The sequence below is a fragment of the Volvox carteri genome, assembly GCF_000143455.1.
Source record: "Volvox carteri f. nagariensis unplaced genomic scaffold VOLCAscaffold_28, whole genome shotgun sequence".
Lineage (NCBI taxonomy): Eukaryota > Viridiplantae > Chlorophyta > Chlorophyceae > Chlamydomonadales > Volvocaceae > Volvox > Volvox carteri.
This window is the reverse complement of record NW_003307571.1, coordinates 1,205,579-1,216,366: the sequence shown is the minus strand read 5'-3', so window position 1 is coordinate 1,216,366 and position 10,788 is coordinate 1,205,579. Positions and strand designations below refer to the sequence as shown.

Below are 10,788 nucleotides of genomic sequence, written 5' to 3'. Positions count from 1 at the left end.
GGGGGCAGGGGGGGCAGGGGGGGGGCCATTGAAGGGGGGAAGAGATCATCATGACGTAAAGCCTCCATAAGCCCCCCCAAACTCTTAAAACCCCAAACGGAGACGGCCCGCGCCAGCAGAACAGGGGTTTGAGCAGCCTCTCGCCTCTGCCTCTCGAACTCCATAACGGAAGAGCCCAGACCAGCCCAGCCTGACGCAGATGTTTCTGAGCTATACCTTCTCCTACCTGATGTAGAAGCTAGCGTGTCAGCAGCAGCAAATCCCTTTAACCACGAATCCCCCTCCCCTTCTCCTTCCCCTACATTCCCCCGTACTCTACTCACAGTCGTACTCGTCGTACTCACCCTCGGTTGTTTCCAGCTCCACCCTCCTCCCCGCCAGTATGTCCCCCAACACATCGGGTCGGAATCCAAACACCCCCAGGTGACCGGCCAACGTGCCGGACAGGGAGGACGTGTAGAACAGCTCCAGGGGCGTCTGAAGATCAATATGCGGGGGGAAAGGGGGGTACAACGAACCACTTTGGCGAGTGAGGCATGGAGGATGCCAGAGGGGGAAAACGGGGGGGGAGGGAAACGAACCACGAACGAGTGAAGCTGCTGCCATGGAAAGAGCAGGACCCACCAGATTTGGCGGATTGGAGGAGGGAAAAAGGGGGGGAAGAGGGAGTTGCGGCGGAATTATACGATGTAAAAAAAGAAAACCGACGACGCCAGCTGCATCCTAAGCTTAATATACACGCATATGTGCATCTGCTCCATCTAAAAGCAAGCAAGTAACTAACCAGCATGCATACATACATACATACATACGCACATGCGTGTGCACACACGTACCTCGCTGAGGCCGCCCACGGCAAAACCCGTCAAGTGAATCTCGTCACGCATAAATGTCGTACTCTTGAACGCCACTCTCATGCCGTTGCAGAGGGTCAGCTCCGTCACATCCAGGGGGGCCTGCTCGCAGTGGCGGCGGGGGAAGGGGGGAAAGGGCGAACCACGTGAACGAGTGAAGGTGCTGCCAGGGCAAGAGTGTACCAGACACAGGAAGGGGGGGGGAAGTGGGGCCTGAGAGAGTGGGGTGAGTTTCTTCGCAGGGGTTGGGCGGCGGCGGCGGCGGCGGGGGGGCGGCGGCAAAAAAAGCAGCGCGTGTGATATAACCAGCGACGGAAGCTGATAGGAAACGCGTTTCCCCACACGTCAAAAGTTAATAAGGAGGCTAATCAAACCCCAAACCCCCCCTCTCCCCCCATTCACGCACACACCCTCAAGTGGCCATTCAAACTCCCACTGTTCAGATAAGCTCCGGGTTCGTTAAAACCCTTCTTCTCCTACACCAGACACAAGCAGTCAAGCAGACACATACACACACACACAACCTAACTTCCCACCACATTCTCAACCCCCCCAAACGCCGTACCGGGAAATGGCGCTCCTGTACGACAGCCGACTCCAGGGGCAGCGGTGTAGGCAGCTCCGTCATGAGGGACTCAGGTGCGGGGGGCTCCTCCCAGGGCCCTATGGCCCCCGAGGCCTCGTCAGCCGCCACCCGCTCCAAAACCTGGGTACGACAAAACCCCCGGGGGAAGGGGAAAGACAGGTGCAAAGTTCCCCCGGGGGAAATTTGCATTACATTACATTATTTACGGGAAATAATGTGATACACTATTTACGGGAAATAATGTGATATAAGAAACAGAGAATCAACTGTCGACACGTCCAAAACACACAGTGCCTCCGGGGATGATGGGAAGTGCCTCGTTAAGATGTAGATGGAAGATGGTAGCATTACCAGACTGACATACATACACAAGACTAGCCGCGACTTGTGCTGTGTGCTCCCCACCCTTGCGCTATGTTTCGGCTTCGGCCCCCGGCTCTCGCGGCCCACAGTGTAATCTAAGACATACATAGGCACACATGCACAAACTGCTTCCCCCAAGCCCAAGTACATACACGCTACACGCATACATATGTACACACGTCTGCGAGCTACGTACCTTTCTGAGCTGGTCTTCAGTGCAGCTGCGGGAGTGGTCGACAACCTAGAGATGGGTGGCGGGGTGGCGGGGTGGCGGGGGGTGGGGAGGGGGTGACTGGCGCTGGGGACCCCCTGCACTACGGGGAAATCCCCAATGCTGGAGGTAACCCGATCTAACAAGCTTGGGTGCGCGTGCGCACTCGCACACTCGCCTTGACAACGCACGAGTCGCAGGGGCGGTACTTCTTCGCGCACTGCTCCACCGCCTCCCGGGTCACGAGGGGGATCAGGGTCTTACCCAGCCGGGATTCGTACTCCTGACCTGTACGGCACAGGCGAAACAAAAAAGGAAAGGTCAGGGGTGTACGGCATACTGCCGTTGCCACACAACGCATTACTTGCACAAAAAACGTGGAGAGCACATTCGCGTTATTGTGTGTTAGGCTCTCTACGTGTTAGGCCTGGCCATCTGCATCATCGGCACATGATGTACATGATGCACGTACACAGCATCGTACAACCATTCCGAACGACGTCCTGCCATGTATACACGGGATCGAGCCCGTATCGCTCGTCCATGGCAAGGGTTCCGATCGCCGCCTTCAACAAACATAACTGTCGCGGCGGGCGAATCTTGGCGCCCATACCTGTCACGAATTCGTTGTAAAGAAAGTGCCGTACATACTCATCCCGAATCTCCGTACAGTACCCTTGATCCGCCTGTGTATGGGGTTGCGGGGTGGGAAAGGGAGACATGCGGGGTGGGGGAGAAAAGGGTGATGGAGTCGGGAAAGGTGTTGGGAGTGTGAACTAGGTTTCATATACGACAATTGCCAGTTTGATCATACAAAATCGTTGCTGTCGAGTCTTATTTGTCATACACCGTACCGTCGTACACCTACCTCCAACGCCGTGTTCTCAATCTCGCTCGTCATCTCACTGATCGCTCGCGCAAACTCCGCGGGCCCTATGCCGTGCAGTCGTACACGCGCCACTTCGGTTAACAACGACTCTAATGCGGTCAACGCCTCGCCTGTTTGAACAGCATGGAAAGGCAGATTGCATGGTACGGCATCCAACGGTCATTAACTTTTGTGACATTCTTACGGCCAACCTCCAAACTACTCTCCGGATTTCTTTAGACATTAATTCTACCAATATTTACAAACCTGAAACAACCTCAAGCATACATCTCCCTCATCCCGCTGCCCCCCCAAAACTCCCAGAGCCCCATAGCTCTTTCCCAATTCTGCGGTTCTACCCCACCACCTTTTCCCCCACCTTCCCCGCCCCACCCCCAGTAACCCCTCCCCCCCAGCCCTGTTCACACACCATCGTTACCGCCACTCCCTGCGATTTCCCATTTCCTAACACCCTTCCTCTCTCAGAAACACAAATACATATACATACACACGCACCTTCCACACCCCCACATACACAAACACATACACAAACACATACTCATACACATACACAAACACATACACACAGAGCCACATCTTGTTCCCACCCCACCGTCCATGGCGGTGGCGGACAGCACACAGCTCCCCGTGGTGGCGCACAGCGGCTCCTCACTCACGGAGGCCGAGGCGAAGGGGGGCTGCCGCTGGCGACTGATCTTGTACAACCTATGCAAATAGGAGGGGACATACGTACATACATGTGTGCTCCCGACCCTTGCGCTATGTTTCGGCTTCGGCCCCCGGCTCTCGCGGCCCACAGTGTAATCTAAGTCATACATACACACATACATACATACACACGGCAGGGCTGGCAGAGGTTAAGGCCTGATTTCTGCTCCCGGCCGACCCGGGTTCAAACCCGCCTGCCGGCTCCTCGGGTGTGTGAGGAGTGTTAAAATGGGAGGTGGCCCCCCATCATATGGACGGTGTAGGACGTGATAATATCAACTTGATCAGCTGACCAGGAACTAAGTTGATGCGCCGTTGATCCGCTAGATTTGGTTGGATGCTGGTGGTGAGTTGCTGAACCCAACGAATACATTCTGAAGTCGGATGGGGTGACGGATTAGGGTGCCCCTCTCGCAGGGGAGAGCAGGGACTGCCCCGGGAAAGGGGGCCGCTGGTGAAGCTGTACCACCCTGTAACAACATACATACATACATACACACCCACCCGCGCACCTGTTGTTGATAGCGACCTCAAAGATGCTCAGGGTCAGATGCTCCAGGAAGTCCCCGGGCGTAGAAATACGAATACGGGGGTGCTTGTACGACACATACACAACCGGATGCTGTGTCTCCCGGTCGATTAGAACCTGTACAGGAGGTCCCCGGCTCCGAAAAGCCATCGGGGGGTTATTGCTTGAGGAAGCGGGCGAGAGGGGGAATTGCGAACGCGCTTGCCAAGAACAACAACACATTCACTAACACATACATACATATATACGTACATATATACATACATATATACATACATATATACATACATGCACATGCACACGCACAAGAAGAAAGGACGACGTGACCCCTTGACACATACAAATAGAAATATCTCCCACCTTACAAACATGTTACGTCGTACACACGCAACATACGTCGTACACACGCAAGCATTCACCTTGAATCTCGGCTCAGCGTGCGGCACGTATTCGAATCTGGGCGGGGGGATCGGGGTTTCGCTGCTACGACTGGCTCCGGAACCTAGGTGCCGGCGGATGAGGTCCACCACCACATCTGACGACGTGGGGTTGGGGGGTTGGGGTTTATGATTGTGTGTTGGGGGGGGAAAGACGAACCACACACGATTGTTGTTGGGGGGGAGGGGGCCGCAGATGACCACTGACGAATGAAGCAGTTAAGTTACCAGAGGTATACGGAGACAGACGAGGCCAGGGGGATGGGAAATTATACTTTACACAGAAGTCAAATAGACTAGGACGGGTTGACAGTTTACGGGACACGGTAAGCCTTAGAACGCCCAGACGTCCCAAAGAAAACAATTGACAGTGCCTTAGGTAATGGTGATGGCGGTGGTGGTAATGGCGGTGATGGTGATGGTGGTGGTGATGGTGGTGGTGATGGTGGTGGTGATGGTGGTGGTGATGGTGGTGGTGATGGTGGTGGTGATGGTGGTGGTGATGGTGGTGGTGATGGTGGTGGTGGTGTTGATATGGTGGTGGTGATGGTGGTGATGGTGGTGGTGATGGTGGTGGTAATGGTGGTGGTTGGGGTGGGGAGGGGGTCCCGGTAAGTGTGCGGGAGGGGGTTGCGGGGGGACCGAGGGGAGTTCCCTTCAAAAAGCCGTGTTTTGTACGGGATGATGACACGAAGTCGTCATCGGGTGCTCCCACCTGGCTCTGCAAAGTCCCCCACCGCCACCAGCGCCATGTTCTCAGGTCGGTACCAGCGCTCGTAGAAGGCGCGCACGGTGGCGGCTGATCCGCGACGGATGACCGCCTCCGTACCGATGGGAAGTCGGTCGGCGTACTTGGAGCCCTTGGGGGCCACCGGGGGGGGGGAGGGGGAGGAAGACACAAACACACAAACGCACAAGGCGCGAGGGGAGAGGAGAAATATATGCAAGGTGTCAGGTAAGTGAGGAAAGGGGGGTTGGGGGGGAAAGACGAACCACACACGATTGAAGATGCTGCCAGGGCAAGAGTGTATCAAACGTAGAACTGACCGAAAGGCGTCCGTGGCGACCGTGACCTCGAGATGACGAAGTGAAGAAGATGTCGGAAAGACTACCTACCTAAGCCGCCAGAACTAAAAAAGAAGAAAAAGTATTGCCAAGCCGTAAAGAAGTAGGTGTAGAAAAGTAGTTGTGAAGGCGGCGGAAAAATAGTAAAGTGGTGCTGTCGTAAAGCTGGCATAAAGTTGCTGTGGCCTGGACAAAAAGCTGATTTGCTGATACTGAAAGGCTGTCGGTTGGGGGAAAGAGGAGGGTAGCAACACATTTGTTCCCCCCTAATCACCTCACTCTCACTCTCACTCACACGCACACTCACATAGCCTTCTCTCCCCAAAAGGTCCACCTCCTGCTTTCCCCCCTTCCCGAAACATATGCAAACACACGCACATCACCCCCGCCCACCTCCTTTTCCCCCCCTCTCCCACCTGGAATATGAGCTGCCAGTGCGCCTCCTGCAGCCTGCCGCCCGCGTCCCGACTCATGCGCCACTCCTCAAGGACCGCACCACGCTCCTTAGCCAGGTCCCCAGGATCGCAGCTGGGAGCCGGCAGGGGGTGGGTGGGTGGGTGGGTGGGGGGGATGGCCGAATGGAGGGAAAGAGGGAAAGCACACGATACAAAAAAAAATCAAGGCAAAAGCGCATGAAAGTACTGCTGACGTCCAAAGCTACAACAACTACCAGAGTTTTGAGCAAATGAAAAACATGTCTGAAGTCGATGTCGGAAGCCAGTTGATGAATGTTGCAGGATGCATGAACTTGCCGACGCCCAGCACATACAAGCGGGTGCGGCAACAGGAGCAACAGGAATCACCCGAACTGGTGTCGTACACAAAAGGTAAAAGAAAAAAAGGATTCCGTTTCTGAGCGGTTTCGGAGAAAGTTAGGAGTGAATATGTTTTTGGGCAGTTTTTTGGAGCGGGGTTTTCAACAGGAGTCGATATGGCCAGGCCAGGTCGTTCCTTCAATAATTGCCCCCATCTCTATTCCCCTCCCATCTCCGGATACTCTACTACAATTCCGTACTTGTACGACAGAAGTTGTGGGAACGACGCTAGCGGCCTGGTCGCGAAAGACACGTGCACACACATCACCCCCCTTTTAACTCCCGATGTGTGTGTGTGTGTTACATGGTTGGGGGTGCGTGACCCCATACCTGTAAGACTACCCATACGAGCCGAAGGCCCGAGGGCAATACTACAACGCCTAAAAGCGAAACTCCCGATATAACTGTCATGTCTTACCGGATCTTGAAGGCCATTTCCGCCATCACGCCCAGCGTCTCATCCAGCAGACCCTCCTTGTCCTTCACGGGTTTGGGTGTCGTACACAAAACACATATCGTACATTCTTTTTGTGTACGGCAGCAGTTAAAGACACAATGATGCAGTGAGGACCCCAAGGAAGGAGTCACGCCGTTCTTCTTTCCGTCTGGAAGCTCTCTCGGTTTTCATAAAACGAGGAATGTACGAACAAAGTACAACAGCAAAAAAGTACAGATGTCAGAGGCGGGTGCGGGAGTGAAATCCTCGAAAAACACGTCCGTACAAAACCCACCGTTGCCGACCCACTACCTCCTAAACTAGAGACCCAAACCCTCAAAACCCTAAAACCCATACCCCTGTGGGAACTGTAAGAGTGTAGACCGTCTCGTCGGCCGAGGTATAGGCGTTCTGGCACGCCCCAAACTCCGCCCCAATGCGCTCCAATAGCCGTACGATGTCGTGATTCGAGTACGACTGCGCGAGTAGTACGGCAGCGGTTTCATTCGATGCGTTAGCAGCACTCAGTGATTATTACACAACGCCAGTGCTCAATACAATACTCTCGTCAGTGTCTCTTATCTCACGCCGTGAAAACATTTTCCCCATTCTACGGCAAACAAGCCAGCAGAAGCACCTAAATATGTATATGTTGGGGACATGGCTAGGTGACGCCGCCCCTGGAGCATTCCTTGACCTAACAACGAGGGACGTGCGAAAGTAACAACGCAAACGACAACAACAGCTGCAACAAAAATAAAAAAGGTTTCATATACATGGAATGTTTAAATCCTTAACAACAACTACAAGTGTAGACGGGCTCGAGAAAAACGTGGATGGGTAAAGCCTGGATAGGCCGCGTGAATGGGTAGACAAGAGTGGTGCAGAAACTAGGTAGCCTGGTGGAATAACAGCAGCAGCAACAACAAGCGTGCGTAGCAGCCCCATAGCCACCTAGAATTCAAACGCAAACAAAAGAACACCAAGAGGAAGAAGTACACGGGTGTGGGAAGTTAGTTGGGTAGTTCGTTAGGTCGTACGTTAGTTTGTAAGGTTGTTCGTACCTCCGTGGCGTTGAATGCCAGATGCTCCACAATGTGTGCCACACCACGCTCGTCCTCCTCCTGCGCGAATTGGATTCGGGATTTGGGGAATGCTTGATATGTCTGTGAAATGGCAATAAGAATGGATAGCGCCACGAATCGGTTGTGATCAGTTGCGCGAGATGTTTCCAAACCCATAAAAATAACAAAGGCCAAGACAACTCAAAACGCATAAAATGCATAAATGCAAAGTGCAAAATTTTCGACGGATGGCATCCGATAAAAATCAGCTGTAGACGCGGCTGCTTGAAATCATATGCAAATTGCAAGAAGGCTGGGGGGAGTTGGAGAGGTGCGTAGCCAGCAGGGTATGCGGGCGGAAAACCCTGAGCTCCCATACAAACAGAGGATGAACTAAAACGGTCCATTAAAACTGCCAACCATGGAACAGGGGAACCGGACGCGCCCGCTTTCAAAACTCCCCCCTAAAGTGCCCTGAAGTGCACAACAGGCAACAAACATGCCAAGGGAAGCCGTAGAAGGGAAGCTCACCACGGGCAGCCGTTACAACCGACAAGTCCAGGATGGCCGAGTTAGAAAAAACAGAATCTATCAGAAGCAATCAACGACCCGCCAACCAATAACCGTTGCAACCATCCCCAACCAACGCAACCCTTAACGCCAACCTACGCAACCACCACTTTACCTCAACGACGCTGCCCACGCGCACTGCCAGCGCCAGAGCGCAGCGGCCCTTGGGTTTGGCACATTGCCGTACGTAGTACCTGGCCGAGAAGGCGGGGAAAAGAGGGTCCGACCAAAGGGGAGTTGGGTCGTGCCGATATGTTATGACATATCAGGGTGTTTGACAAACGGCAGTCATGGAAAAAGTAAAGCCGTAACACGTAGCAGTTCACAACTTGCGAACATGTCAGCAGGCATGCTGGAGGAATGTCGAAACTCGCGAACGTCGAAACTCGGGGTGAAAGCGGAAAGGGCACGTTGAAACTCGGGGGTTGGGCGGTTGGCGGTTGGAAGGTACGGGCAGCAGTTGGGACCAGAGGATGATGGTGTGGTGCAGCCCTGCTTAACGAAACCCTATGAAGAAGAAGCATAGAGATAAAGAGATGTAAACAAGAAACGGAAATACGTCTTGTGCAACCGAAGCGTTAGGATAAGTGTGTGGAAGGGTCCGCGGATAGGAGTGGTGAGCGCAGAAGCAGTCAGCTCTAGGGAGCCAACCACAACATTATTTATAAATTGTATGATGTGGACGCGACCCAAATGAGCCATTTTGGGTCGGAAAGGCTACAAGGTTGGAAGGCGTGTCGGAAAGAAGCACCTGACAAGATGCCAGGAGGAGCGAACAGGTCAAAAACCCGAAAACGAGACATGGACGAGCGGACCAAGAAGGGGGGCCGAAGAAATATATTGCGTTCAAGCTGACGAGTCGAGGTCGGTACGAGGTCGGCCGTCGCCATGTAAATTTTGTTTTTTACGCCGCTTTATCTTTTACCAAAGAATTTATCAGATTGTTCCGCATTTGGGTCCGTTCATCGATGTGTCACACGTCGGAAGCCGTACGTTTTCAGTGATCAACGACGAACGGTTTTAGACAGCTTTGTATCGACAAGATAAATAGCGTTTTCGTTAGGCTCCTATTCATTAAGAGGTTAAAAAAAGACTTATGGAGATACTAGGACTCCAAAAAACCAGCGCGTTGTAGCACCGTGAGGTTGGTTGGCATTTGTTCAAGCCATACCCAACGCGCTCGCCCGTGAGTTTACCACCAACACCCCCGCCTCCTTGTTTCCCAATCCCCTTTCTGTCGCATAGAGCCCCCCACTTACTTCATGCCATTCGGAAGATTGCCGTACCGAAGTCCATCGGGCCCAAGAGGCAACGGCTCGTGAAACTTGTCGCCGGAAACATCCACCGCCTCAAGCTGATCGTACACGCGTCCCATCGTACGTCCAACGTGTAACACACGCGGTGGCCGTTGCCGGTATGCAAATTCTGGTTCCTAAGGCGCGTTAGATGCGCCCTGCCGCCAAGGCAGCCGGGTTCACAGGGCGCGGCGGCAAGGAAGTAAGACTGCGGGGTGCAGGGTTAAGAGCTCAGCACAGCGGGCCTTATGCCGGACAGACAGGGCTGCGCGCTGAGTGTCGGTAGCCGGTTTGCATCAAGGAGCACCTTTTGATTACTTTGAACAGAGTGTGCGTAGTCCAAATTTGATGTTGCAGCCAGCGCGCCGATGCCAAATAATATGTCGATCCGGTGTGGATCGTCCGCTTTGAGCAATAGGCTTTCGGTGGACAGACGAGTGGCCAGATATAACTGATCACAATCAAGGTGAATTACGTTTAGCTAAAGTGAAATATCGTGCAAAAAACCTCCAAAGCTACGAGACTCTGCGGTGCGCCTCTCAGGTGCATACGTTCAAGGAAAGCATCTTCCTTGTACGTTCCTATTTTCGAACTCGCCTAAACACTTTTTAGGCCTTTCGAAAGCAGAATGGTCGGTATTGGATACGAGCAAACGACCACGTACGTTTGACAGGTTGTACGGTTGTGTTGTGGCAGTTGGTTACTTGGTAAAGGCCACACCCAGGCATATCGTACTTTTGTAACAGAAAAGGCAAAACAGCTTCAGCAAAAAAGTTACTGATCTCCATGGTGGCTGCGCACGTCCGATCAGGAGAAGCTGCGCTGTGCAATCGGGCAGCGTTAATTGTGTGTCAGCTTGATTCAAGCAATCGATGACCGGTACAGGACTGTGCATGCATCTGGAATTGCGCACAGACCTAAAGCTGTTCTTTCCAGCAATCATGGCACCAGATGCATTGCCTGCGG

The 10,788-nt window shown here is 53.4% G+C and overlaps 1 protein-coding gene across 1 annotated transcript in view; it reads right to left on the bottom strand.

Annotated features, from left to right (window-relative positions):
- The window catches only part of VOLCADRAFT_105434 (uncharacterized protein), a gene marked incomplete at both ends in the record, with an annotated part of 15,165 nt that extends 5,263 nt beyond the window's left edge, over positions 1-9,902 (bottom strand). Inside the window, 17 exons of the mRNA XM_002952172.1 lie at positions 324-477; positions 837-956; positions 1,420-1,560; positions 2,000-2,044; positions 2,181-2,302; positions 2,487-2,700; positions 2,883-3,013; positions 3,496-3,608; positions 4,124-4,257; positions 4,560-4,675; positions 5,293-5,437; positions 6,059-6,170; positions 6,876-6,937; positions 7,251-7,370; positions 7,958-8,017; positions 8,643-8,721; positions 9,787-9,902. Coding sequence (XP_002952218.1) covers positions 324-477; positions 837-956; positions 1,420-1,560; positions 2,000-2,044; positions 2,181-2,302; positions 2,487-2,700; positions 2,883-3,013; positions 3,496-3,608; positions 4,124-4,257; positions 4,560-4,675; positions 5,293-5,437; positions 6,059-6,170; positions 6,876-6,937; positions 7,251-7,370; positions 7,958-8,017; positions 8,643-8,721; positions 9,787-9,902 — 1,984 coding nt within the window. The remainder of the gene's footprint in view (positions 1-323; positions 478-836; positions 957-1,419; positions 1,561-1,999; positions 2,045-2,180; positions 2,303-2,486; positions 2,701-2,882; positions 3,014-3,495; positions 3,609-4,123; positions 4,258-4,559; positions 4,676-5,292; positions 5,438-6,058; positions 6,171-6,875; positions 6,938-7,250; positions 7,371-7,957; positions 8,018-8,642; positions 8,722-9,786) is intronic.
- Positions 9,903-10,788: the final 886 nt, after the last annotated feature.